This window comes from Seriola aureovittata, chromosome 6 (assembly GCF_021018895.1).
Source record: "Seriola aureovittata isolate HTS-2021-v1 ecotype China chromosome 6, ASM2101889v1, whole genome shotgun sequence".
Taxonomy (NCBI): Eukaryota; Metazoa; Chordata; class Actinopteri; order Carangiformes; family Carangidae; genus Seriola; species Seriola aureovittata.
Genome location: NC_079369.1, coordinates 1,428,727 through 1,456,008, shown reverse-complemented (window position 1 = coordinate 1,456,008; position 27,282 = coordinate 1,428,727). Strand labels below are relative to the sequence as shown.

The following is a 27,282-nucleotide window of genomic DNA, read 5'->3' as shown; positions in this document are numbered from 1 at the left end:
GAGCATGGTGTTGAAATCCTTATCCAACTCCACCAGAGTGCAAATCATTTCCCAAAATAGTGAGCTTTTGTTTCAGGCACTGGGCTCCATTATACGACTGAAACCAAACCACATCATCCCTCATGTTAATGTGCACGCTTGACTGATGTTCATGATTGGAAACAAGAGGAAAATGAGCAGGGAGATTAACCTATTAACAAATCACATCCTCCTACAGAGACAATTAGTTAAATTTATAAAATATGACAAGCTTCTGACTTTATTGTATTTCCAAATTGTAGGAATAATGGAAATCATTCATTGTAAACAGCTGCATTTGGGTCATACACCAACATCCTGCAAACTGCACATTTTAACTTTATAATTTGTTTCCATCTTGTGCATGAAATACAAGTTGCCGCCCTGACTAAAAACAGTAACTGTGTTTCTTACGTATAAGATTTTGGGCCAAAGTCAGATATAGATTTGACTTTGTAACCATAAAAATACTGGGAAATGTTTTTTCTTTAGATTAAACTGAGATTATTTGTTAATATTCTGCTTCTTAGACTGGGTTGCAGACTAATTTAGGTGATGATAGTTTAATATTACATGATGATAATAAGGGATTATTAACTTGCAGCCAAACCAGTAGAGTGGAATCACAGTGTAACAGAGACCTAGAGACAAATCTTATCATTTTCAGTTTAACATCTGCTCTGAATCTCTAATCTCATAATGCTACTCACGCTGATCGTATCAATTAACAGGAATCCACTTAGATTCACTCTCATTTTACATTAGGTTTTGAGCAACCATGTTATATACTACATGTCTATGAGCATCAGTTCATCAGTTCACAAGGTATCACATAACAACCAAGCACAAAACAAAAGATTATCGGTATTCGGTGTCACCTGTTTCCCAAAACGCTGAATGTAATTTACCTCAACAACAGATTCAGACCTGTTGAAGTTTAGCGGTTGTGACTTTGAGGTCATGTGACCGTGGTGTAGAAGATGATCCTGCTGAACTAAACCTGTCGGCATCAGACAATTTTGTCACAGAGTTTATTTTGTAAAAATCCCATTGACTTTTTGTGGAGTGAACCAGGGTGATGCTAACATCGCTAACGCTAACATGTAACGTGTTGCAGCGACATTCCACCACTACATCTTCCGTCTCTCCATCGCCATCGTCGCTCTAACAACATCCAAAGAAAACAGGCTAGCAGTTACAAAATCTTTTTACATTAATCATAATTTTTTACCTCAGTCCATGCAGGTTTGGCAACATGTCATCAACTGCCCCATGTTGAGGTTAGGTTAACTCAAGCTAATGTTAGCTCAGCATAAGGATAAGGGTTGAAACTTGGTTGTGAGTCCAGCTTCACCTGCTCACCTGCTCCAGGTTCCTTTGGAATAATCAACCAGACAAGAATAAAAGACAATACATATACAATTCACATGAAATTGTGGATTAAATTTAAAAAGTAAAATCCCATCGTCTCTTTAACTGTGTGCTCAGAAGCTTCAGTTCAAACTGATTGCCTCTCAGGTTGGACTTATCCTCAGCGTAAAGGTCACAAAGGTCATAAAGATGTAGGTTTTTGCCAAATTAACAGAGTTAACAAAACTCCAGAGTCAGAAGCTGTTAGTCAGACTTGGTGTGAGAAGAGGCCTAATTAAGCAGCTAGAGAACCACCGGCTCCAGTAAATAAACCACAGGGACTTAAATGATCAACCGGCTGTCAGAGAACTTTCTGTGATGTTTAAAGCCCACACCTAAATTTAAGTGTGATGCTGCACTGTTGCAATAGAAATGTCAGAGTAGAAGAGAGACAATATTTCTTTGCTTCGATGTTCTGAGTAACACTGCAAAAAAAAACAAAAAAACAATGTCCTGGCTGTTTTCACTATGACGCAGCTGATAACGTCACACAATCAAATGCATCAGAGCCCTTGGTGTGTCTACCCACTGAACCTAACAAAAAAGTTTAAATAATAAAGTGTTTATAGTGCAATATGGTAACGGAGAGAATAAAAAGAACAGCACACACTATGAAAAGACAAAAAAATAAATGTAAAGGTCCTGAACAAGGTAAAAACATTCTCTGATCAAGGTGAAATTAAAATATACAGAGAAGTTATGAAGCTGGTGACGGAGCCGTCTCCCTTTTATCGCTGAGTGCAGATTAATATCATGAGCCAACGTTCACATGAAATCATCACAGATGATATTTTACATTCTCAGATTTTGTTCTCAGCTAACTTCTGTCTTCTTTGCCGTCAGCATTTTGAAATCATGTTTGTCTGCATATCCATTCACAATAATCCTCTCCCCTGAACCCTCACCTAACCCCTTCCCTACACAAACAAACAGCAGAGCACTCTTGCCACCGCACAGACATACAGACTCTTTAAATTACATGATTGCTTTAAAACAAAATCGCACACATGATCGACCTTCCTAACAAGCAGAGAGCTGTGCAGGGAGCGTTGCTCATGTAATAGCGGCTCTCATGCTTACTTCACTTTGGAAAACCGGCGTGTTCTTGTTTTATGTGTAATTTTGGCAGCGCTGAGTGAGGACCTCACCTTGGGATGAGGTTACCAAAGTTTTCATATAGGTTCCCATCGCTGAGTCGCTTCAACTGGGTTGTTTGTCTCGGCGCACTCAGGTGTCACCGTCATTTATGTTCTTCTTCCAGGATTTACCGTAAGTGTGAACGTCACATAAAGGGGTTCAAGGGAAAACACCATAACAGCAGCAGAAGGACACTTGAGTTAATATGTGTTTGAAGAGGAGTCATGTTCGGTTCAGCTGTGACCTGCAAAAACAACAACAGTGATTCAAAGAAGCAGCTACAGTCATTTGTACATACACAGCACCACTCTATAATAAGACTTCGCTTATAAAAGATTTATAAATGGTTTATAATTAGGTTATTCATTCGGTTGATAACACTTAGTAAATCTTAAATAAACAATTATAAACAAGTTATTATAATAATAATAATATTAATAATAATAATAATAATAATGATAATAAAAAACCCTTTTTATATGGCACTTTTCTTAACAAAGTTACAAAGTGCTTTACAGAAAGAAAAAAGGGGATTAAAAACAGCAATTAAAAACAAGAGAAAAACAAACACATCATAAAACAGTTACATGAAAATATTGATTGAATTAAATAAAACACAACAACTTATCAAACATTCATAAAAGCTTTCCAATAAAGTCATAACGCAGTTTTCATACATTGGTGCTGATCAAGTTCATTCTTACTACTCATTAATCTGACTAATGAGTTACTACCATTTAAAACTGGTAAAAAGGAGCCTTATTGTAAAGTATGATCATCCTTTATTAATGACTATGATTTATAATTGGTAACTCATTATTAAATGATGTGTTTTAACCTTTTACCAGAAATGTTTGTGACTGATGAATAAATGAATGTAAAAATGAGATGAAGAAAGATGAAGGTGATGGAGGGAGAGTCACAGAGATGTGAACAATGGGACAGAGAATGGGTGAGCGGTTCACCAGGTAAAGGAAGGTTACACCTGTGTTATAAAGTCCAGTGTTAATATCTGATCATGATTACGATGAGGACGGCTGCTGGGAGCATGTCAAGGCCTCAGAGGATAAATCTGGTCATGTGATATGATCATGTGATCTGCCGTAATTTGATCTGCCAAATGAAACTTTTTGATGGTGGTTTATTACTAGTTACTTAAAACATGTGAAGAAGCAGCAGGTACAGACACTGATGATGGATAAAACAAAGAGATATGAGGCTGAACAGTAGATACACGTGGGCTCACTATTTGGCAAGCAACAGGTCACTGTTGTCCTTTTTATATAATGTGTTATAACAGCTTATAAATGATTTATAAAATGTTAAAAAGCTAATTAATAAACTAGTCATAAACCATTCATAAATCCTCTATAAGGGCTGTCTTATTGTGAAGTGGTTCCCACAGCTTTATTCAGTTACAATACAACAAATGGCTCTAAAACAACACTGGTGATGCGTCCTTCAAGCTCATAAAAGGCTGCACAAAATGCCATCCAGATAGCAACTCAAACATTTCTGATTCCAAACAGAAATAGAAAATGCTATCAGCCTTTAATCACCTGTGTGAATGTCAAATGGAGATTACACAGATGTAATCACCGTCCTCTGACGGCCCTTTTGTTTGCAAGTCACATCTGCATGTCCTCCGCCGTGCTTGTCACTGGGGCTCCCTCAGCGGAGCGGCGACTGACACAAGTGCATCTGGTGGGAACACCTGTCACCCCCTCACCTGCAGTGGGTCCAGTCTGCAGAGCAACCTTCTGTATCTTCAAGTGTCACTCACACTTTGCCACAAGCAAAACTTCTGCAGTTACTGCAAATCCAGCTTGAAGTTGTTGTTTTTGTCAGTTGTAGGAGCATCGACGTCAGCACTCACTACAGACCTTTGACATTCACAAAGTATGTGAATGTCAAAGGTCAATAGAGCAGCAGCTGCAGGTGAATCATGAGTAAAGGAAAGCACAACATGTGAAAAAGATAATTGTTGTGTGTGTGTGTGTGTGTGTGTGTGTGTGTGTGTGTGTGTGTGTGTGTGTTGTGTGTGTGTGTGTGAAAATGTAATGTAACAAACTTTTTTTCATCACATCAAACATTCAAACTTCAAACAAACAAGTTTGAAGTACTGGAATGTATCCCAGCATGCACTGGGAGGAAAGCAGGACAATGGTTTATCACCCACACACACACACACACACACACACACACACATTCAGACCTTTGGACAAGTTAGATTCCTCAGTGAATGAAATGTGCATGTCTTTGTTCTAGTGATCAGAGTCCTGGAGGAAACACAAGAACATGCAACACTGCAGGAAAGAACCAGGGTTGAAGCTGAACTCAGGCGTTGACTTCCTGCCTGGACTTTACTAGTCTGTGTGTTTGTGCATCATTTACCATAAAAGAAAACAGTACAAACTTGACAATCACCAATTCATTTGCTGAGGCACCAGATTCCATCAGCTCAACTGCCGTTTTGAAGCCTGAGTTTGGCTTAATGGACGTCGCCATCTTGGTTTTTTGGCGCCAGAAGAAACCATATCTGGATGAGAGGGTGGAGCTGGGGAGGAGGGAGGGGGGATCTGACCTGTGTCCTCCAGGACACCAGGTAAACCCACTCGCATCAGCAACCTGACAGCAACAGGCTCCTGGCTGAGCCGTGCGAAGACGCTGCTAACACGGTTAGCTGTCTCAACTGTTACATTAGTCTTACAGGCTAATATCATATGTGAGGAGTAACGTGTTATTGTAGCTGAAGTTAGCATGTGTGCTAACGTTAAACTGTAAAACCACAGTGTAAAACGTTTTCTAACACTAAGACTGATGATTAATAATGGAATTTTAACAGTAGCAGCAGCACAGTATAGAAATCACAACACATTGAAGTTTTTCCTGAATGTAATTAATCAAAGACTTTCTATGTTGCTTTAATCAACAACAAACATGATAGAAATGTTTAAATGTGTCCGTCCTTCAACAGTGACAACACAGGATCTAGAGACAGATACTAGAGTTTGTGCTTTTCTAATTTGTCTTATGAACTTACCAATTTTAATAACAATGAAAACACTGATTCACCAAAGTGACTGTTAGATTCATCATGAGGCAGATGGTCAATATGAACAAACATACTGAGTACAATTTAATCACAGGTTTATTTATTAAACACCTTTTCAATGACAACAATTAAGTTCTGAATAAAACTAATCTGACTGTCAGTCACAATCTGAACTGTCAATGTTCAGTTCACACTAAAGAGTGTGTGAGGTGAACACATCCGTCTCTGAGGTCACAGCATCACATCTATGAAGACCTCACACTGATGGTTTCAAACCTAAATGTGTCCCCAACACCACAGCAAGACATGTATACACACATGCACATGTACACACACATGCACACATATACATATGAAGTTTATCTGTAACAAAGCTATACCACTACATCCCCATATAGACGATCGCTTTTAGGATCAAACTTTTATGACCTACCCTACAACTTAACCTGTCAATCATTCTGGGTTGGCCACACTTGCAGCAGATGTGTGATGTTGGCAGCCGGAGGGGTTTTTCCTCCAGGCAGTGGAGGGGAGTGGTGCTGGAGTGAGGGGAGGACCAACAGCACTGGATGAGGGGCCATGCTGTTCATCGTCTGGAGGAGGAGGAGGATGAGGAGGAGGAGGAGGAGGAGGAGGAGGCAGACCCCTGCTGGAGGGGCCAGGCTGCTCCTCCAGGACATTGAAGTTAAAGGTCTGTCCTTGTCCCACCTGGACCAAGAACAGACCCTTTGCTGAAGGGAGAGTCTGGCCAGCACCTGGAACACACAGACAAACACAGACTGTTTTAGGATTTCCAGCTTTCATTAAAAGATAAATCACAGAACAGATTCCAACACACCAACAGCTTTATGACAAACTCTTACCACTGAGTCCTCAATTCAATTCAAAGAGCTGGATGTTGGTCTGAGCCATCAACCTGGGGCCGACCAGCACTTCCTCTCTGATGCCACATGATCCTTGAGACTGAATGACCAGCGAGTCCTCACGGTCCCTCTGGACCACGTGGCCACCGGGTGAAGACGCAGAGCTGGTTTAAAACGGCCTCCACCAGGCGGCTAACACTGGCCCAGTTTGCAGGGCCCGAGTTCAGTCCAAGAAGACAGCTGAAAGATAATCAGAGCGCAGCGTGTGTTAATATAGATCTGATATTCAGCCTCTGCTGCCAGTCATTTGACCGTTTTTTTTTTTACAATTTTCTTTTTTACAGTGTATGAGATGAATGTGTTATTTGGATGTATGATACACACGTAAAGGGCGTTATTTTTGTGAACATGACGGTCCAAACACATGAAATGTGTCATCATTTTAACATGGAATAACATGTGAACATGGTTAACAGGTTGATTGATTGATTAATTGATTGTAGGCGTAATGATTTCACCCAAATTTGAATCAGATAGATCGATGTCAGTTCCATTTAATATCTCTTGATCAAAGAATTAGATTTTATTGTATTTCGTCTCAGCTGTGTGACGGGACTTCTTAAAGTTTTCAAACTGATTTGTGCGTCAGAGTTGTGTAAATGTTAAAGTGAATATTTCAGATGTATTTTAATTTGTTAAAATGCAAATTCAAAAAGATACTTTCTGGACTTCCTGTCAGTTCCTCCATTATTTTCTCTGAGGACAAAAAGGTCCTCTGTCTATCTCCATATTAAAGTGATAATTCACTCCTACAAATAAATATTACAATATCCTTGAGCTGCAGTCACAAAACGTGCATCTTTTCCCACCACTGGAAGAAGGAAAATAATATCTGGGGACACTGGAGGTAACACAGTACATGAACATGACATCAACTTGCTAAAAGATACTATAGAGACGCAAGATATGATTTTATATATCCTACAGTGACGCTGTTCTCCAGGCCTGACTAATACTTGTGATGTTAATCCTCCAAGGAGACGGACACAGGAGGCAGAGTTCGTGATACATGGACTATTGAAAATAAAGAAATGAACACATATGTTATATATATGTTGGACACATACTTCCATTGTGCTGTCACTTTTACGTCACCGGCAGCAATAACCCATGAATGTGACTGTTGATGATGGCAGCGCATGTCTCATTCACCAGCTGGGGAATCCTGCGCTGTCTCTGTACAGTAACTCCAACACAGACAGCACCTCCAGGCGTTTCCTGCAGATCACTTGTTTCTTCTCCATCTCATGTCTGACTCCACTGTGTTGACACTGTGGACTTTCAGCTGACTCTTTATCGCTTCATGGACTGTTGCTGTAGATCAGAACAATGGATACATCTTTTTTTATTGTTAAAACAGAACAAATACATCATTACAGCACTGACAACAAAGAGACACACACAGGGCGTATGTAAGAACACAACACATAAAACAGGGAACTGGTATTTATGGCAATTATAGCTATTATGTGGATTCACAATGCCACCTGGTGTTCTGAAAAGATCATGTAGACGGTCTGTGACATGACTTGTCTCAAAAGGTCCAGAAGAGAGGCTCAGAGCCTCCTCTCTTCTGATTGGCTCACCGACCTGTTGTTACTAGAGCTCCAGAGAGAAGCCTGAGAGAGGAGATGTAAAACTACACTGAGATGGTTTTTATATCTTCTTATGGATCAACACTTCAAATAAAACACAGAAGAAGAGGAAAATACGGTGCACTTTAAAATATGTATACTGTACATTTGCTCTGATAATGAAGGAAACTAGATTTTAGCATAAGGGCTTCAGGCTCAGGTATTGAAGCAGAGTCCATCTTCATATTGTGTTTTAATATGAGCATATTATCACAAAGCAAGTCCCACACAGCTCAGCTCAGCTCAGCCCAGCCTCTGTGGGTGGAGCTGGATGTTGACAACAGTGTCACCACCACATGACAGCTACGTCACAGAACCAGGAAGTGGAGAGGGCGGTGCTTTGCTGGTGGGCTGACAAAACAAGGTAACGGCAACTAATGACATATACCTCTGTCAAAAATAAAAAGACAGAGCATTTTGACTAAAAGAAAAAAAAAAAAGAAACAGAGGTGCAGTTTAGTTTATTTCCCTGGCGTAGTGTCAAACTCTACGTGTTCCACGACTGTAGCTAGCTCTGTCAAGCTAGCAGCCAGCAAGCTAACACACAGAAAGGACATCGGTGCATTTACATTGTGAAGGGCCTCTTTACTTTTAGTGCAGTATTTCCGTGGCCAACACCGGCATCTACCTGAAGAAATTCGTTTTTAACGTCTTTAACGTTTTTTTTTTACGTAAACAGCCTCTGAAAACATGTAAGCTAGCTGCCGTTAGAAGAGTGTTTGACAGGCTAAAAGACACCAGTATTCATTAGCGTTAAGATAACTGCAGAAAATATGTCATGAATAAATCAAACGCAAAGAGCAATGGTTGTAATTTATGTTAAATATAATTAACCTCCTTAGACCCGAGCTCTATTCTTTGCTATATAGGCTGATTGGGACCTGAGAAAAATGATGTCCACATATGAGGACATTAGTTTTAAATTTCGATTACTGAGTGGCAGTATAATATCCTCATATGTGGTCACCAGGCCCTTGTTGAGAAAAAGTTAGTATTGTGGTCTAGAGAACCCAAAATGTGAGGTCCACATATGTGGACGCCAGGTCCTAGGAGGTTAAGTAAATGTTAGGTTGATTACATGTGCACTCATGTGGAAGGTTTGTCCCTTGTCATTAGCAGGACTGGCTCTCCGCTTTCATACATTTGCAAAGACTGTACAGTGAGTCACCTACATGTCTGTAACATTATGCTGTGTTACAGTTTCCACCATGACAGCCATCAAGCATGCCCTCCAGAGGGACATCTTCACGCCCAACGACGAGCGGCTCCTCGGCATCGTCAATGTCTGCAAGGCAGGAAAGAAGAAGAAGAACTGCTTCCTGTGTGCGACAGGTCAGTGGGTAACAACCACAGGAGCAGCTGCAAATAACTATTAATCATAAAAGGTAAATGTTTCTTAAATAATGATAATAATAATAATGTGCCCCCCCCCCCCTCCCTCCAGTTACCACAGAGAGGCCTGTCCAGGTTAAAGTGGTGAAGGTGAAGAAATCTGACAAAGGGGATTTTTACAAGCGCCAGCAGACCTGGGAGCTCCGAGATCTGACAGAAGTAGATGCCAAAGATGCGAGCAAGGTGAGAGAATAATGTATTTCTTGTATCTCTTCCCTTTATTTCACCCATAACCAGCAAGAAAGTATTTTTCTCCCTCGTTCAGATTCAAAATACTCTCTCTGTTTATTTGTCATCTTATAGGAAAATCCTGAATTCGACCTTCATTTTGAGAAGGTGTACCGCTGGCTGGCCAGCAGCACGGCTGAAAAAAACTCCTTCATCTCCTGCATCTGGAAGCTGAACCAGCGTTATCTGAGGAAGAAGGTGGAGTTTGTGAATGTCAGTTCTCAGCTGCTGGAAGGTGTGGAAACTCTCTATCCCTCAGCTACCCCTGTGACCGCATGCCTCTTTTCATGATTTGATTACATTTGCTTAAAGGCGTGTCTTTTTCTCTCAAAACATTAGCGCTGACCCTAGTGTGTATTGGTCATGTTTGAGGTATTCTAATTTTGACCAGAAATAAGGAACTTTGTCAGCTTTCGGTTGATTTGATTTATTAATAGCATGTCTAGAGATCTCTTCTTCTTTGTATCCTGGTTTGTGGTATGGCTTTCTGTGTTAAATTCTCCTTTATTCTCACTCTTCTCTTTTAAACTTTCTCTGGCCAGAACTTCCTAAAGCGGAAGGTTGGTAGGACTTAACTTCCTCCCTCTCCTCACTCCTCTCCATTGTATGCTCATGACCTCAAAGACACCATTCTCATTAGAGACTCTCACCTTCTTAAAGCTCCTGCTGTTTGAATTACTTGTAAATAAGGATGAGCATGATTCCTTTTTTTATTTTAATAATCATAACACACATCTAGGTCATGTTTTTACTTCACTTAGTTTTTTACTTGTTCATATCATCTTAATTCATAAGATTATTTACTGACGTGCTCATTAATGTACTCTGTATTTAACTTGACCCAAAGTTGTTACCCATATTGTTTCTAATTGATCCAGAGCGATGTAAAATGCAGTTGTTAGTTCAGCAGTTTTGCTTAGGGCAGTTATTTTTATCAGGCAGAACAAATATAAAGAAGTACGTTTATCTGATAAAAAACATTTCAGGCTGCAGACGTGCTTCTGTTTCCACCACCTGAGACTGTTTGTGATTTTATGGAGTTAAATAACCTGCAGTTAGATTTACTATAGTTTAAACTTCATGTTACATTTTCAACAGTGGTAGTAAATTAATACAGTTTTATAGCTTATTTAAAATGTGTTTTAAGACTTAATTATTCTAAAACAGATTATGACTTGTTAAGATAAAGATATCTGATATGATTTAAAAAGCCTTTCCCTGTTACTGAATGTATTTATGTGGGTAGTTGTCCCCATAAGAACAGTATAAAGCCTGGTGTGTTTGAGGATAGCAGAATGTGTCTTGAACTTTGTTTGTTTGTGTTCATGGCTTCTTCATGCTTTTTCATCTGTCTTCATGGGTTTAGAGTCGGTGCCAAGCGGTGAGAGCCAGAGCGTCGCCGGGGGCGATGAGGACGCTTTGGACGACTACCAGGAGCTGAGCACCCGTGAGGAGCAGGACATCGAGAGCATGATGGAGATGTGCGAGTACGCCATCTCCAACGCTGAGGCTTTTGCGGAGCAGCTCTCCAAGGAGCTGCAGGTTTTAGACGGAGTGAGTGAAGCAACCAGAATGAAAAGTATTAAAGTTCTAAATTACATTATTTTCCCTGTGAGTTTGGACATAAGCATTAACTTTTTGAAAACAAAGAAACATATAAATACCCTCTTCATTGTCTCCTACTTTAAGGCCAACATCCAGTCCATCATGGCGTCAGAGAAGCAGGTCAATATCCTGATGCAGCTGCTGGATGAGGCGCTGTCAGAGGTGGACACCATTGAGGGAAAGCTGAGCAGCTATGAGGAGATGCTGCAGAGTGTCAAGGAGCAGATGGACCAGATCTCCCAGAGCAACCGCCTCATCCAGATCAGCAGCACCAACAATGGCAAACTGCTGGACGAGATCCAGTTCTTAGTGGTTGGTACATGTTAAAATGTTTTCAGCTGTATATGCATGAAATTAATCAGTTGATCTAAACACAGTTATCAGAGCCCACTTTGCTTAAAAAAGTAGTCCCCATCTTGATTTTTAAGTGTTTTACTGTGTGTAAACCTGTTTTAAAACATAGATATTTTTATTTTGAAAACCTTTGTGTTTGAATACTAATTTTATTGTTAGATTGCTGGACTTTGTTTGATGACCTGGTGTGTTTTTTCTTACGTAGAACTACATGGACCTGTCAAAGGGACATATCAGAGCTTTGCAGGATGGAGACCTGACCTCCCCTAAAGGTATCGAGGCCTGCATCAACGCCTCTGAAGCTCTTCTGCAGTGCATGAACGTGGCGCTCCGACCAGGTTGGTTTAAAGATGAAGTGTTATCGATTACCCGTTGATCAACTAAAGGCATTAGTAGCTGTTTTTGAAGTAAGTAATCAAATTAAACATCTCCTTTTTTTTTGTTGTAGGCCATGAGAAGCTGATGGCTGTGACGCAGCAGCAGCTCCTGTTCGCTGAGCTGAGAGACACCTTTGCTCGTCGCCTCACCAATCATCTCAACAATGTGTTTGTCCACCAGGTAACAGGCACATTAATACGACAAGGGGTATAAATAAATAAGTACAGAAAACTTTAGTTTTAAAATTTTATCCGGTTGGTTATTTGGAAATATTCTTGTTGGTTAGATTTTATGACTTTCTGACATTGTCTTTGTGTCTTTGAGTGCTTTGTCATATTGAGCTGTGAAATTACACAGACTATACATCACTCTTGTAAAACTGATGAAGAGTCAGAGTTGAGAAATGATGAACATGCTTAAACAAATATACATTTCATTATAATTTATTTCCGGAACCTGATGTCTCTGAATAATAAAGCAGAGTAAAAGCACCAAAGTAGGAGGAGACTGTCAGACTTTGTGTTGTCGTCACACGTTGCCATTGTGAGTCTGCTGCTCCATGGAGGTCTACAGTCTCTCCTGTTCTCTCTCTCTCTCTCTCTCTCTCTCTCTCTCTGGACTTCCTGTTTAGCTGTGACTCTCTTCCTGGGCTTCCTTGTGTGGTTTCCTTCCAGTTGTGTCCCTCCTATTCTTGACTCTCTGTGTTGCTCACTTTGAAACATCCCACTCTGCTCTCTGTCTCTGTGTCAGTTCAACCACTTCAGTCACTTCAAAATGACCATCCCTCAGTTCTATAGGTCCTCCTGTCTGTCACTTCCAGTGAGTACCCTCACAGCAACCCCCACCTCCCCCCACTTTGCTAATGTTTGACCTGGCATACCTCACTCCAACTTACATGTCATTACTTTAGACGCCCTCCAGGCACCCTCCATTATTTCTTGCATGGGATATGTTTTTAACGACTTAACATCTCTCATCTGAGCTCGGAGCTGAAGAGGCACCGTTCATCTTTCTCCTTCACTGACTGTCTGCACTCAGCTAAGGGCTTTTTTATGTTTGGGTGCTAACATGGCTTTGTTGCAAAAGGCCTCGTATCATAAAATCCTGTGCCTGTCTGCTCTGCGTGCATGTCTCGGCGCAAAAGCACTAGAGACTGAACAAGCTAACAGTGAGGGGAAGTGAGGCGACCGTCAGTCTGTCAGTAAGAGTTCTGCTTTTCAGTAAGCTTGTCAATAAGTTAAGACGAAGAGGTGTTGGATTTTTGAGTTGTTTACCTTTTTAAAAACATCTGGTTTCATGGTCATTTGAGGTAATGATAGGAAGCAAGATAAAACGTCCTTAACGTGTGGTGTGTTTGTGTGTAAACAGAAAGATGCAATGAGACTTTATAGCAGTGGGTTTGTCTATATTAACTCTTTAATTGAATATACTGCAAATGTCTGTCTCTTTATCTCTCGCTCCGTCGTCCAGGGTCATGACCAGAGCTCCACCCTGTCCCAGCACACAGCAGAGCTGACCCTGCCCAAACACAGCCCCCTCCACAGGGACCTGCTGCGCTACGCCAAGCTCATGGAGTGGCTGAAGAACACCCACAGGGAGAAGTACGAGGGCCTGTCGAGGGTCAGTGCTCTTATCCCGCTAAAACATTTTTGGAAGATATGGGAGAGAGGATTGACACCACACTTTGGTGACAGTGTGGTTACCGTGGTAACGCCAAGTGCAGTTTACAGCAAACTCTTCTTGACCCCAACTTTGTCATAAATACAGCCATAAAAGAGGAATAATAGAATTAGGGCTGTAATGATGTCAGATTTTCACTGCAGGATTATCATGGCTAAAAGAATTCACGATAACGACATTATCGCAAAATCTATAGATAATTTGAAAAAACAATAATAATAATGATAATAATAATAATAAATTGTTTATTTTGTGTTTTGTTGCTTTTTTTTTGGTAAATGAATCAGACTCAAGTCAGAAGAACTTGTTTAACAGGAGGTGGAGAGAGTCTGTAACTATAACTGTACAAAAGTGAACAAAAAGAATAATTACAATTATTGGACAGTGAAAAGGCAAAAAAATGAACTGATAAACAACCACAAGACCCACAAGGCCTAAAATCTGCCATCATGAAATTATCATATGTGTGTTATTTATTTATTTTATATTTTTGTTTGGTTTTTTTTTTGTCCATTCTGGTTTCATTATGGTTTGTGTATTATTAACACCATATCAATATTTCATTTTTTGAATTACACGATTATATACTGGTTTATTGCCTCAACCTGAAATAGAATAAAGCTTTTACCTAAGCAGGGTTTGGTTTGTATTACAGAGAATATGACGTGTTAAGTAGTGAACTTTAAAGAAGTTTGTTTATAGATTTTTTTGTTTGTTTCATCTTCATCTGACTCAGCAAGAAAAGAAACTAGTGTTTTTCTCAGACATGTCAAACTACTCCTGTGATACTTGGGACAATAGAGAATCTAAACACATGTTCTCTCTCTCTTTTTCAGACCTACGTCGATTATATGAGCAGACTATATGAACGAGAAATCAAAGACTTCTTCGAGGTTGCCAAGATAAAGATGGCGGGAACAACCAAGGAGGCGAAGGGCAAGTTTGGTAAGAGCTGTGATTCAGAGACGTGTTATGAAGCATGTCTGTCTCCTGCACTTGATGCTGTTATGTGTGATTAGGATTTTTTTTTATTTTTATTAACATATCTGTTTGTCTTTTTCTCAACATGTAGTTCACTCAAAGGTCGTGTGAATTTCACTGCATCCGGAGTATTTTGTCCAATATTTGTATCGTACTGTCACACAGAAATGAATGTTTAAATAAGGAAACAAGGCTTCATGCTTTTCCAGCCTTTTCTACATCACCTCACTAATGTTCTCTTCCAAAGTGTTTAATGTTCTGCTTCATGTTTTATCTTTTGATAACGTCTCCTCTTCCCTTTTACATAATAAATTCTGTACTCTTTTTATCTTTAGAATATAAGTAGGATCCTTGGTTGAGTTTTGGTTTTGGCAGAATTATAGAACTCTGCTTCTGCTCTCTGTATTAGCTTTTCCTTCTGAAAACAAAAAAAAAAAAGAAAAAAGAATTTGTTTTCCAAAGGTTTGTCCAAAGCTACGAGCACATAAACTGCAGCGCACGTCAGCATATATGTAACTTTGTACATCTAACGTCTGGCCTCACTCCTCCCATGCTGCATGTTTTAAGCCTAACCTGTCTCTGTCTCTGATGCCTGCCTCTTTAACTGGCTGCAGCCACGCTTCCGCGGAAAGAAAGTGCACTCAAACAGGAAACGGAAAGTAAGTACGCTCCATCTGGACAGAGCTTTTCCACTGTTAATTACCCGTTCTGCTTCTCACCACTGTGTCTTACACAACTGCACTAAAAGTTGCTCAAACTCTTTGCGCCACCCTGAAACACTTTCAGCCCTACAAACTATTACCTCGCCACGTACCTGGTTGGTTTGTGCTGAATGTTCACAATGCTGCTTAATGCATCATCACATAATCTGATTCTATGATAAATGCCTACAAAAGCTAACCATTGTTAACCATCTGTCTTTTATTGATTTTGAAACTCAATTGTTTTTAATAGTGTCGTAATTGACAGACATAAACCTGCAGTTTGAATGATATTCCCAAAACGTGGGCTCGTTTTCATTAAAAGGATTAAACGCTGTATTTGTTGTGCTGTCTCAGGCCTTCATGGCAGCTCTGGGAAGCTGACAGGCTCTACCTCAAGCCTGAACAAGCTGACAGTGCAGGGCTCCAACAGCCGGCGTTCCCAGTCGTCCTCGCTGCTGGACATGGGCAACATGTCCGCCTCCGACCTGGACGTGGCGGACAGGACCAAGTTTGACAAGGTGACACAGCCAGAGTTACACAGATCTAATCAAATCAGCTGTGTGTTCCTCTGTTGCTCTGTGATGGGGGATTAAATGTGGTATTTCTCTGCAGATATTTGAGCAGGTCCTCAGTGAGCTGGAGCCTCTGTGTCTCGCAGAGCAAGACTTCATCAGCAAGTTCTTTAAGCTGCAGCAGCACCCGACAGTTGCACCCCCGCTCGCTCAGGTAAATCTGTGATCATGCACAGGAAATATCTGTGACAGGAGGATCAAACAGCACGCCACCAACTAATGTGTAGTCTGTTGTAACATGAAACTGTCTAATCCAAAATAATAACGTTAACTTCACTTTGCATCAGTAGCTCTACTCATGTGGAGCCGCCTGAAATTGGAAAATTTTTCTCCTCTGAAAGCAAGAAATAATACAGCAATAACAGACGCTGGCATGTTTTCAGATTCATGTGCTCGTCAGCAGATGTTTGTTTGGATTTGTCATGTTTTATGTCCATTGTCCTGGCAGCCCGAGACAGAGGAGTCAGATGGAGGCACGCTGTCGAGAGTGCCTCCCCAGGCAGAACACAGACACTCCCTGTCATCAGAGTGAGTACTCGCACATCGTCTTCGAGCAGCTCTGCTGCAAATGTCACCCATCTTCACAGCCAGAAACATCATATATATATTTATAATGAAACCAAATTATATTCATATTTATCTCATGTGGCGCTCCCTTCTTCTCTCACCTCTGTCTTTTCCACAACTTCCTGTCCTGTCTTGACTGAAGGAAAGACATGGTGCGGCTGATGATGAATAAAATCTTCCAGAGCATCGAGACGGAGCTCAACAGTCTCATCGCTCTGGGTGACAAGATTGACAGCTTCAACTCTCTCTACATGCTGGTGAAGATGAGTCACCACGTGTGGACAGCTGAGAACGTTGACCCGGCCTCGTACCTCAGCACTACTTTGGGAAATGTGCTGGTCACTGTCAAGAGGAACTTTGACAAGTGCATTGTGAGTGGACGCTGTATGACGAGGAAAATTCATGCTTTCTTGTCTCTGGTTCTTGTCAGCACATCCCTAAATGAAAGTATGGTTTATTTCAGTGAAATAACAAAAAGGCTTACATGTTGTTTTCTCACAGTCTGGTCAGATCAGACAGATGGAAGAGGTGAAGATTTCAAAGAAAAGCAAAGTTGGTATCCTGCCTTTTGTGACTGGGTTTGAGGAGTTTGCTGAGCTGGCTGAAACAATCTTCCGCAACGCAGAGCGTCGAGGAGACCTGGATAAAGCTTACGTCAAACTTATCAGGGCCGTCTTCATGAACGGTAAGAACCACCAGTCATCCAGAATCAAACACTGATTGGCAAGACACTAAGCTCTGAATATTCATTGTCTTTCCAGTGGAGAAGGTAGCCAATGAAAGCCAGAAGACGCCTCGGGACGTTGTTATGATGGAGAATTTCCACCACATCTTTTCCACACTGTCACGTCTAAAGATCTCCTGCCTGGACGCAGAGAGACGAGAAGCCAAGCACAAATACACAGACCACCTGCAGTCCTATGTAATCAACTCCCTGGGCCAGCCTCTGGAAAAACTCAATGTAAGAGGGAATATCATTTAGAGTAATCATATGTAGGATATATGAATCCTGACTTGTATTAAATGCATCATAGGTAAACTGTCATCTCTCTCTTGCAGCATTTCTTTGAAGGAGTTGAGGCACGTGTAGCTCAGGGTGTTCGTGAGGAGGAGGTGAGCTACCAGCTGGCCTTCAACAAACAAGAGCTACGCAAAGTTATCAAAGAATACCCGGGCAAAGAGGTGAAAAAGGGACTCGACAACCTTTACAAAAAGGTGGACAAACACCTGTGTGAGGAGGAAAGTCTGCTGCAGGTGAGAAATTCAGAGTTTTTAAAGGCGTGAAGATACTCTTCCGTGTCAGCCGCGCCACATTCCTCACCGTTGCTCTTCCTGATTCACTCCACCAGGTGGTGTGGCACTCCATGCAGGACGAGTTCATCCGTCAGTACAAGCACTTTGAAGATTTGATCGGCAGATGCTACCCTGGATCTGGGATCACCATGGAGTTTACCATTCAGGATATGTTGGAGTACTTCTCCAGCATTGCTCAGTCTCATTAGTCCAGCTGCTTCACACTGATAATTAGTGATTCACTACTGCCTCACACTGGCTGAACATACATTAGCTATTTACAAACTTCCCTGTATTGCTTTTTGGATGATGAAACATTTCCTCTATGTGTGTCTGTGTATTGTAATGAAAGAGTTGCGGTGCAGATGTCTCTGCATTGTGCGTGTGTGCCTGTTTCTTTGAGAGTCAACAACTCTTCTCTAAATATTTGTTATATTTTTATGTCTTTATGCCATATGTACATAATAAATTTGCATCTGCCAACCCTCCATAGCTTTATCGTACAATTTTTTATCTGTTTTATTAAGCGCACAGCATTGAATAGCGTGTATATGCGTGAGCTCAATCCTGACCCCGCCCCTCCGCCGTCTGCTCGGACGACGCCGATTCTCAAAACAAGCCGCTCCAGATGTTCCGCAGCGCGTCTGTGAACTTCCATGGTGACGAATCCAAAGCGGAGGTCAGCGGCGCTCTTTTCAAACCCCTTTACCGCGGAAACATGTCAACAGAGGAGCTGTTGATGGTCAAACTTTAACCGAGAACGAGATGCGATGCTATAATCAAAGTCATGAAAATAATTTGTCCGATCGAGACGTTTATGTCGACGATGCAGAGCTAAGTTGATGCTGGTTAAGCTAACGTTAGCACCATCCTTCAAAGCAAGGTGAGTTGAGGCAAACTTCCTGAGATTTAACGTTTTTAAAGTGGCTAACTGTTGTCAAACGGTGCCGACAAGTGGGCTAATGCTACTTGTTATCTCTTAAAAAAACAAGCAGCTCAATAGATACGTGCGCAGATTGCTAATATTGGCTTATTAGCTACTTAACGTTAAGCTAGCTAGCTAACGTTAGCCAACAATAAACGCCTGGCTAACGGTAGTGAGCTTAATTAGCCACTGTTCGCTACTCTCGTAACCTGACACGGTTCTCGACAGTGCACGCTGTTTATTTCACGTTGTTTTAAGTATCTTCTTACTTTAGCTACCTTGCTAACCAATGTAAACGCTGCTATGTTGTGCCACAGCCATGAACAGCAGCGCAGAGAGGAAGTTTGTCAACTTGAGAAAGCGTCTAGATCAGCTGGGCTACCGACAGCCACTGGGGATAGAGTCACTGCCACTAGTGGAGAAATTGTTCAGGTAAAAAAAAAAAAACCCTCCACCCCCACTGCACTTCCTCTCCTTCATCCTATAACATCAGCCAGGCAGTCACTGTGGATTAAATGTATTTAGGGCTGATCTTCTCTCTGTGTTACAGTGACCTGGTTCACACCACTGAGAGCCTGCGCAATGCCAAACTGTCAGCCGGTAAGACGGAGAAAGAAAGCCGAAACTTTGATGCTGTTCTGGAGCCGTACAGGACAGAGAATGCCCGGGTGGTCAGGGAGAACAACGAGCTGCACCTCGAGGTCCTGAAGCTGAAGGAGGACAAGGATCGTGTCACCAGAGGTAAGCCGTGATAAACTACTACTCAAGACAGTCTGAGACACACTCATCATCAAAAGACTGCTTTGATAACTTCACACAATCTTGTCTGGCTTCAGAGCTCAAGACCCACATCAGAAAACTGGACCATGAGACATCTGACCTGAAGTTTTTAAACAATCAGTATGTGCACAAGGTTCGCTGCCTGGAGAAGGATAGCAAGGCGAAAGCTGAGCGCATCCAGCAGCTCCAGGAGAAGAACATGCAAGCTGTGGTGCAGACACCAGGTAAACACCAGCTGTCTGACCAAAGTTTCACAATGAAAGTGGCTGCACTATCTTTGTTTCAAAAATGCCGTTTCTTGAGAAAGACAGGTGAGATCATGTTTGACTTTTAAAGAGCATTCAAAAGTCACTTGTTAATCGTGACATTCACAGGTGGGAAGAAGCGCAGTATTCCTTTCAGACGTCAGAGGATGCAGATTGATGAGCTCACAACTCCCTCCTCCACATCAGCTTACCCTGTGTCGCAGCCTGATGATCCGTACATAGCTGACCTGCTGCTGTTAGCGGATGGAAGGTTTGTTTTCTTTTGTAACAGCTGAATTATATTATTGTATTTGCATCATTTCTGTTTTTACTCACTGTGAGTTTGATTTGTAGAATTCATGAGCTACAGGAAGACATCATAAAGGTCAAACTGGACCTGGAGAATGCTCAAGAATATATAAAACACTTAAACACACAGGTAGGAAATAAATTAACTAGAAGCTTCTACATTTGTGATGCGTTAAATTTTCATATGGAGGACGTTAAGTGTTGTTTTATTCTTATTTACTTCTATGAGGTGGAGGAGAGGAACAAAGAGATCGAGCGTCTGAATCGTGTTCTCCAAGGAGGGCGGCCTCATGATGTCATCTCTCTCGAGGCTCAAAACAGCAGCAACGAGAAGCTGATTTCTCATCTTAACCTTCAGGTAAGTGTAGTTGTCATAGAGGATATTAACTATCTTTTATTTTTTTAATATGCACTATGGTCTTCAGCCAGTTCCTCTGGAAGAAAAGAAGTCTGCATGGTTGCTACCCACCCTCCTGTCTGTTGACTGTTAGCTATGTCTTTGGGTTCCACAGATTGAGTACCTGCAGGAGACCAATAGGACGCTGGAGCAGAAGGTAGAAGGACTGCAGCAGAAGAAGAAAGACGCCTCGACTGAAGTGGCTAATCTGTCTCTGAAGAACCTGGAACTGTGTGAAGAGCTGACACACATAGACGACCTCGCGAAGCGGCTGGAGATGGACAAAGAGCGGGTGTTGGAAACCGCTGACATGGAACTCCAAGAAACTAAAGTGAGAATATGAGAAAGACATACAATGAAAATGTACTGTATTATAAGTGCTTAAGGTAACTAAGTGGGGGTTAGAATAATGATAACAATCCAACGAAAGTCAAATGTTTTCTCAACAGAAAGAAATTGAAAGGCAACAGAAAATCATAGAAGACTTGGAGGATGTAATCACAAATACAAGGAAGGTATTTACAGTATAATCTGTTCTCATTCTATAGTTTCTTCATAGAAATAATCCTGAGTTTTAGTTTGTAATTCCTGAGTGAACATACACCACTGTTCTTTGACAAAAATCTGTCCCATGTTGAAATGTTACACAAACCAAAAGATCAATCTGTTGGAAATGATTGAATCCAGGAGCAGGCTGAAGGTGACTTTGAAAGAGACCATCTCAGAGATCAGCTGGTGGAGCTCAAAGAGCAGAACGAGAAAATGGAGGGACTGGTGAACTTCCTGGAGGACGAGAAAATCAGGCTCCAGGACAAGATGGAGAAAATGATGGCAGCTGGTGAGCAGCAGTTTGGTGTACCTCAGCTGTTGAACGCTCCTCTTTAAGCAACTTTAAAGTGATGATGTCATTGTATCACTGACCAGACAAAGACCTGGTGCTGGAGCTGGAGACCATGCGGGCTAAACACGGTGTTTGTGGAAGGGAACGCTCCCCCTCACGTCTGGACGCATTTGTCAGGAGTCTAGAGGAGGAGAGAGATTACTATCGCCTGGAGGCTGAGCGCTACAAAAGAGTCCGAGGGGCCGGTGGTCTGGACTTAAGCCCCAGTCGTAGTCCAGGAAGAGGCAGGAGTCCGAGGTCCAAAGTAACGAGGGTTAGAAATCGCTAAATCTGATGTCTGTTGTTGTTTCATGGGGTCTTTAAGTAATTTCTGCCGCAAAGAATCTGCAGTTTAATGGCTCCAAATTTTCAGGGAAGTATCGCAGAAGCAGAGCTGCTCCGTGTCGTAAAGGAAAGAGACGAACTGAAGGCCGCTCTGCTGGACTTTGAGAAGCACATGGAGGACATCCAAAACAACGTGAAGGCCCTCTGCACCGAGAGAGACCAGTTCAAAACCCTGTTCAGACAGGTGAGTTTTAAAAACAACGCGTCACGAGGTGTGCACTTGAAATGACTTATTTTGTTCTGAAGACCAAACGTTGTTGTGCGTTCAGGCTCAGGAGGATTTACAGCTGGCCCGCAGCACGGATAAGTCAGCTGACGTCTTGAAGCTGCAGGAGGAGCTCAGACAGGCAGAAATCACCATCGAGCAGATGAGCGTTGAAAGAGACACACTGATGGAGAGATTAAAGGTTAGTCCCAGAGTAACCACTTCCACAGTGCACATGACTCTGTTGCTCCATATACTTATTACCATATAATAATAATATTATTAAGTTAATAAATCCGCAGGGAAACCAGTACATATCTGTAGATTACACATCTGTAATCTATCATTTTTAGTTGTTGATTCTGGTAGTTGTCAGTATGTTTACTTTAGTAAAGTTAAGCATATCTGGAATGTTTAAGTTGCTGAAATCATTAGTCAATAAGTCAGTTAGACAATCACTTCCCTAACTTTCCTGTCTCTCTCTCTCTTATAACTTTGAATGGACAGCACGGAGCCTAACACACTGATATTCACACATTTTGCAGGTTGCCCAGACTTCAGCTCTCACAGACAGACAGGGGGAGGAGAGCAGGATTCTTGACCTGGAAAATGCCTTTAAGAGTGTAAGCCTGATGTTTCTGCAAATCTGCTCCAACATTTTCCCCTGACTGGATCTCAAAAGCTGCAGCAGAGAATTATTATAACGTTCCCTTCTGTAACTTTGGTCCTTAGTAGCTATGTGTTGCTGTGTTTTTACCTTTGTGTGTGTTGTGGTGCAGTTGGAGCAGGAGAGACTGGACCTGCGGTCACAGGTGTGTCTGCTGAAGGAGAGCAGGGAGGCTGTGGAGGAGGAGCTGAAGGTTCGGTCTGCCGCTCTGGTCCAGAACGCAGAGGAGGCGGCCCAGCAGAGGGCCGAGTGTAACGCTCTGAGGTTCGTGTCGAAGCAATAATGAAAGTTTAAATGTTAATAATATTACTGCTGCCAGAAAGTAAGTTAAATTCATATGGTCATCAAATATTGTCAGTGTCTTCTCACTATCCTGTGTGTTTCATGAACCAGAAATCTCCCTCCCTCTCTGTGAAGATGCATTTTAAAGCCAGGTGTGAACTGATGAACTTAGAGCTGTCCACTCGTGATCGGATCACTGAGGACGCAGGTTGTTGCCAGGTCTGAACAGGGCCTTACAGATGGACTGACTGGCTTCCCCCTGTCTCTCTACAGGCTGCTGCAGGAGCAGATGGAGCAGTCTCTGTCTGACACCCAGCACAGGCTCTCTGTGAAGATGAACGAGCTGCACGCTGCCCACGGGCAGATCCAGAAACTGGAGGAGAGAATAGGTGAACCTTTGTTGATTTGATGAGGTCTAGAATCAAGGGTTGTGTTGTTCTTCTGCAGTCTCTTCTCTGCAGTTGCTCGGCTGTTTGCCTGATTTGGGTTTGTCCGCCAGGGGAGCTGAGTCAGCGCGGCTCCAAGCACAAGGAGGACGTGGTTGTTCTTCAGAAGTCGGTCTCTGCCCTGGACAGAGAGAAAGACGCTCTGCAGGATGAAGTTGATCAAAAGACTGAAAAGCTGGTTGCGCTGCAGGAGGAGCTTTCCACGAAGGTAGTCACCACAAACAAACATCATATCCTGTCTGTACTGCCTATTCCAATGTACAGTAAGTGACGGTGGATTAAATCCTGTCTCTGAGCCATAAGTTGAGAACTAATGAAGCGTTTCCACAGGAAAACACCCTCGAAGACGTGAAAATCACTGTGACAACGATGGAGAGCTCAGTAGCGTGAGTATCGTGGTCTCAAAGCTCCCTGGGTCGGTTTTCTAATACGACAGAACGTCATGATAAAAGTCTGACACATTGATGTGTGATCCTCTCAGTCAGCTGCAGGGGGCGCTAAACAGCAGAGAGAGGGAGATCACCAGCCTGAGGAGGCAGCTGGACGCCTCTCAGGAGGAGCTGGCTGGACTCAGGAGAGACAAAGAAATCACCATCAGAGAGAACAGGAGGCTGCAGGACGACCTGGCCACAATGACCAGGGAGAACCAAGTGTGTATTAGAGCCTGTGTTCAGTTCTTCTGTGTCCCACATAGAAAAGGTGAAGAGATAACAGCAGCTCCTCCTGTGTCCCGTGTGTGTCTGTCCAGGCTGTTCACATGGAGATGGAAGAGGCTTTACATGAGAAGGATGAGCTGAAACTGAGAGTCCACTCCTACATTTCTGAAGTGTCCAGAATCGAGAAACTGATGGCCACAAAGGCAAGAGAGCGCCACACACTCCTACTCCTCCTTTTCCACAGTGCCTGGACGTCCCATAGGTGTCCACTCAGTCTCACTTAGCTCGGTGTTTGACCCACAGGAGCAGGAGAACAGGGACCTGCTGGAGAGGTTCAGGATGGCTCACTCTGAGGTGGAGGAGCGCGAGCAGAAGCTGCAGCAGGCTGAGGGCCTCACGAACTCCATTCGCCTGGAGCTGCTCTCCTCAGACACAGAACGCAGGCACCTCCGCGACACCGTCGGCCACCAGGAGAGAGAAATCCATCAGGTGAGACACGAGCTGGAACGAGCAGCTGATACATCCGTGTTAGGGAGAAAGATTTCCAGCAGCTACTCTAGGTCAACTCCAGATGCTCGTCTCTTTAACGGACGTGAGCTAAATGAACCTTTCACCCTGCTGTTTTCCTAAGCACACGCAGGCCCTGCAGGCTTATGAGGCCCAGGTGTCTTCGCTGGTTCGCGGGATGTCCCGACTAGAGGAGGAGCAACACAAAGCTCAGGAGGAGAAGGCAGCTCTCCTCTCAGATCTGGCTTCAGTCAGGGAGCTCTGCGTCAAGCTGGACTCTGGCAAGGAGCTCACCGCACGTCAGCTCACCTCCAAGAGCATGGACCTGGAGAGGGTGAGGGTCACGGCGGCTTTGACTTCGCTTTAAACACACGGCTGTGAAACGTTCGCCGGCAGCAGTTCTCTGTTCTGACATACTTGTGCTTTCTGTCAATGTGTGCACGTTGGTTAGGTGACAGGAGAGCTGGAGGATGTTCGGTCAGAGGCGGAGCTACTGAAGAAGCAGCTGGCCAGTGAGAGGTTGACCGTCCGTAACCTTGAGACGCTGCTCTCCACCAATCGGCACAAGGAGTTCCAGACTCACCTGACAGCCAGCGAGAGAGAGTCGGAGCTGAAACTCCTTCGTGACAGACTCACGCTGGCTGACAGCAAAACGTAAACAAATCCAATTCAATAAACTGCTTCAAATGAAACAATTAAATGTGAAGAAAAGAAAAAAAAAGTTGAATATTATTTGTGTGTACATACACTCAGTGCGGAACATTCCCGGGAGGTGTCGCAGCTCCGAGGTAAAGTGTCTCAGCTGCAGACGGAGATGGATGTTCTGAAAAGACAGCTGACCACTGAACGATTCGAACGGTGAGGTCGACCCCCCCCCGCCCCCCCCCCCCCAACAGGATTCATTTAATGTTTGACATATTAGATTTAATGCATCAGTTCTGAGTATCCATTGAAAGGGTTAGGGTTGTAGTCAGATGGGTGATAAAATAAAGGAGAAACCAACAGAGTGTGTTAGTAAAGTGTTGTTCACTAGCTTCTACGTCTCTGATTCTACTGGAGGATGAAGATATTCCCTCATCTGATGTGTTGATGATGGGGGCGGAGAGCGCTTTCTGACGCGTCGCTCCTAGATCTCCCATTGGTGTTCAGCTGTGTTGAGCTCTGGTGACCGTGACCCCTCCCCCCCTGTGGAGGGAGGAAGTGTCGTCCACTCATTCTTCAGCTTTCTCCTTTAGCTTGTCACCTGTCTGTTTATATCAGCTCTGTGATGACGTGACTCAGCTAATATCAATGTATAATTTATCCTGTAGCCTCATAATTACATGAGTAGCATAGTTAATGCAACAGCTGTGTTCAGGAACTAGATTATTAACCCGTATTAAACTAGTTTTGTGTGGAACAAGCTACTGAAGCTGTGCACCTCCTCTCCTAACACCTCCAACACACTAACACGTCTAACTAGCTCTTACTGTGAACTTTCACTGCATCGTCTTGCTCTTTGCGTTATTGAGTAAATGTAGTATTTAGTTCTTACACAAGGTTTCCTGCTGCACTGAAGCTTCAGTGATGATGATGTGATACCACATGTTATATTATATCACATTTAAGAAGCCGGAATCATATTTCTGACTCTTCTTTTTTTTCAAATGATCAATGATTGACTGATTGTTTCAGCTTTCCTCAAATATAGTTATAGAAAAGCGTGATTACAGTAAGTATAAGTAGTCGAGTACTTGAAAAGCTTTAACGCTTGTAGTACAGGGACGTAAACAACACGCTGGAGACGCAGCAGGTTGTGACCTGGTCTTCCTGTCTGTCCTCAGAGAGAGGGCGATCCAGGAGATGCGCAGGCAGGGTTTGTCCTTCTCCTCCCTCAGCATCTCCTCCGGTTCTCATCACATCTCCCCGGAGCGCTCCATCCTCCGGAGTCTGGAACGCTCCATTGACAAGTGCGCAGACAAGTAAGACATTGAAAATGAAAATGATGAAGCTGTTTTTAGGGCTAATTATTGTACATATATTTTATATTTAGTAATACACTTGTTTGTCAAACAGGAATGTTCATTTTTGGATGTGGGGGGAGAAAATCTGGGTTAAAAACCAGCTCTGGTCCTTTGATCCATGAAAACTAATAAAAGCCAAAAAGAACGAACCATAACTATTTTTAACAATTATTTCTCATGTGATTGAACTTTCTTCCCTTCCTCTTTTCAGAAGTGTGAGCTTCAAGGATTAACAACGAGCCGGGACAAATGAAGGCGCCGATGAGTGAGTCAGAAACCACTAGAAGCCTGTGCTTGAAGTCCGAAGTCTGGACGTGAATTGTGAAGGTCTTTATAAGCCTGGGTATTAATTAGTCTGTAGGATACCTCGCTACAACTCTATTCCCCGTCTATCCTGAAGCGCCCAGGATGAAATCATGTTCACTAAAGCTCACATTGGAACAGACTGTTACATAACAGCAGCCTCCTCTCTGTCAGTATGTTGTACAGCCACTGATAGAATTAGGACTTAACTTAGTGCCTTAGAAAGTAACTGTTCTCAGCAACTATAACCTCACACGTGTAGCAAGGGAAGTGTTGGTTCAGCCCTGTGGTTCTGTGTATTATGTTTAATATTCTTGTTGTTTTTTTTAATGATGTCTAAATTATTAAATTATTCACAAAATAAAACAATTGAAAATGACAGAAACTGCAGCGATGTACAT

General features: G+C 42.6%; 2 protein-coding genes across 9 annotated transcripts; both read left to right on the top strand.

Moving 5' to 3' along the window:
• The first annotated feature begins 8,462 nt into the window (after positions 1-8,462).
• Positions 8,463-18,419, top strand: exoc1 (exocyst complex component 1). 6 transcript variants are annotated; one of them, XM_056379238.1, is made up of 21 exons: positions 8,463-8,541; positions 9,378-9,509; positions 9,622-9,752; positions 9,873-10,032; positions 10,340-10,357; positions 11,164-11,351; positions 11,487-11,714; positions 11,962-12,094; positions 12,205-12,314; positions 12,885-12,953; positions 13,605-13,754; positions 14,651-14,759; positions 15,410-15,454; positions 15,854-16,017; positions 16,112-16,225; positions 16,520-16,599; positions 16,781-17,009; positions 17,140-17,323; positions 17,400-17,599; positions 17,698-17,892; positions 17,988-18,419. In XM_056379238.1, the coding sequence occupies exons 2-21, from the start codon at positions 9,386-9,388 to the stop codon at positions 18,138-18,140; spliced, it is 2,784 nt and encodes a 927-aa protein (XP_056235213.1). In that variant the 5' UTR covers positions 8,463-8,541; positions 9,378-9,385; the 3' UTR covers positions 18,141-18,419. The 6 variants fall into 6 exon arrangements, with proteins under 6 accessions (XP_056235213.1, XP_056235214.1, XP_056235216.1 ...); XM_056379239.1 differs by lacking the exon at positions 10,340-10,357; XM_056379241.1 differs by lacking the exon at positions 12,885-12,953.
• A 144-nt stretch (positions 18,420-18,563) lies between these two features.
• cep135 (centrosomal protein 135) lies at positions 18,564-27,261 on the top strand. Of its 3 annotated transcripts, none has more exons than XM_056379293.1 (26): positions 18,564-18,814; positions 19,174-19,288; positions 19,407-19,597; positions 19,693-19,860; positions 20,011-20,152; positions 20,236-20,320; positions 20,420-20,548; positions 20,703-20,918; positions 21,037-21,102; positions 21,275-21,425; positions 21,512-21,732; positions 21,841-21,996; positions 22,082-22,219; positions 22,563-22,640; positions 22,797-22,948; positions 23,240-23,355; positions 23,466-23,620; positions 23,743-23,798; positions 23,894-24,062; positions 24,161-24,271; positions 24,372-24,557; positions 24,700-24,909; positions 25,027-25,229; positions 25,329-25,433; positions 26,399-26,536; positions 26,790-27,261. In XM_056379293.1, exons 2-26 carry the CDS (start codon positions 19,176-19,178, stop codon positions 26,809-26,811), a joined length of 3,477 nt encoding a protein of 1,158 aa, XP_056235268.1. In that variant the 5' UTR covers positions 18,564-18,814; positions 19,174-19,175; the 3' UTR covers positions 26,812-27,261. The 3 variants fall into 3 exon arrangements, with proteins under 3 accessions (XP_056235268.1, XP_056235269.1, XP_056235267.1); XM_056379294.1 differs by having other exon boundaries at positions 21,512-21,741; positions 24,709-24,909; XM_056379292.1 differs by having other exon boundaries at positions 21,512-21,741; positions 26,790-27,260.
• Positions 27,262-27,282: the final 21 nt, after the last annotated feature.

Bases quoted from the DNA above. Each gene is read 5' to 3' on its own strand.
- exoc1 (XM_056379238.1), top strand. From the start codon at position 9,386: ATGACAGCCATCAAGCATGCCCTCCAGAGGGACATCTTCACGCCCAAC. The intron at 9,510-9,621 runs GTCAGTGGGTAA...CCCTCCCTCCAG, and splicing joins CTGCTTCCTGTGTGCGACAG to TTACCACAGAGAGGCCTGTC. The intron at 14,760-15,409 runs GTAAGAGCTGTG...AACTGGCTGCAG, and splicing joins GGAGGCGAAGGGCAAGTTTG to CCACGCTTCCGCGGAAAGAA.
- cep135 (XM_056379292.1), top strand. From the start codon at position 19,176: ATGAACAGCAGCGCAGAGAGGAAGTTTGTCAACTTGAGAAAGCGTCTA. The intron at 20,321-20,419 runs GTAGGAAATAAA...TACTTCTATGAG, and splicing joins TAAAACACTTAAACACACAG to GTGGAGGAGAGGAACAAAGA. The intron at 24,272-24,371 runs GCAAGAGAGCGC...TTTGACCCACAG, and splicing joins AGAAACTGATGGCCACAAAG to GAGCAGGAGAACAGGGACCT.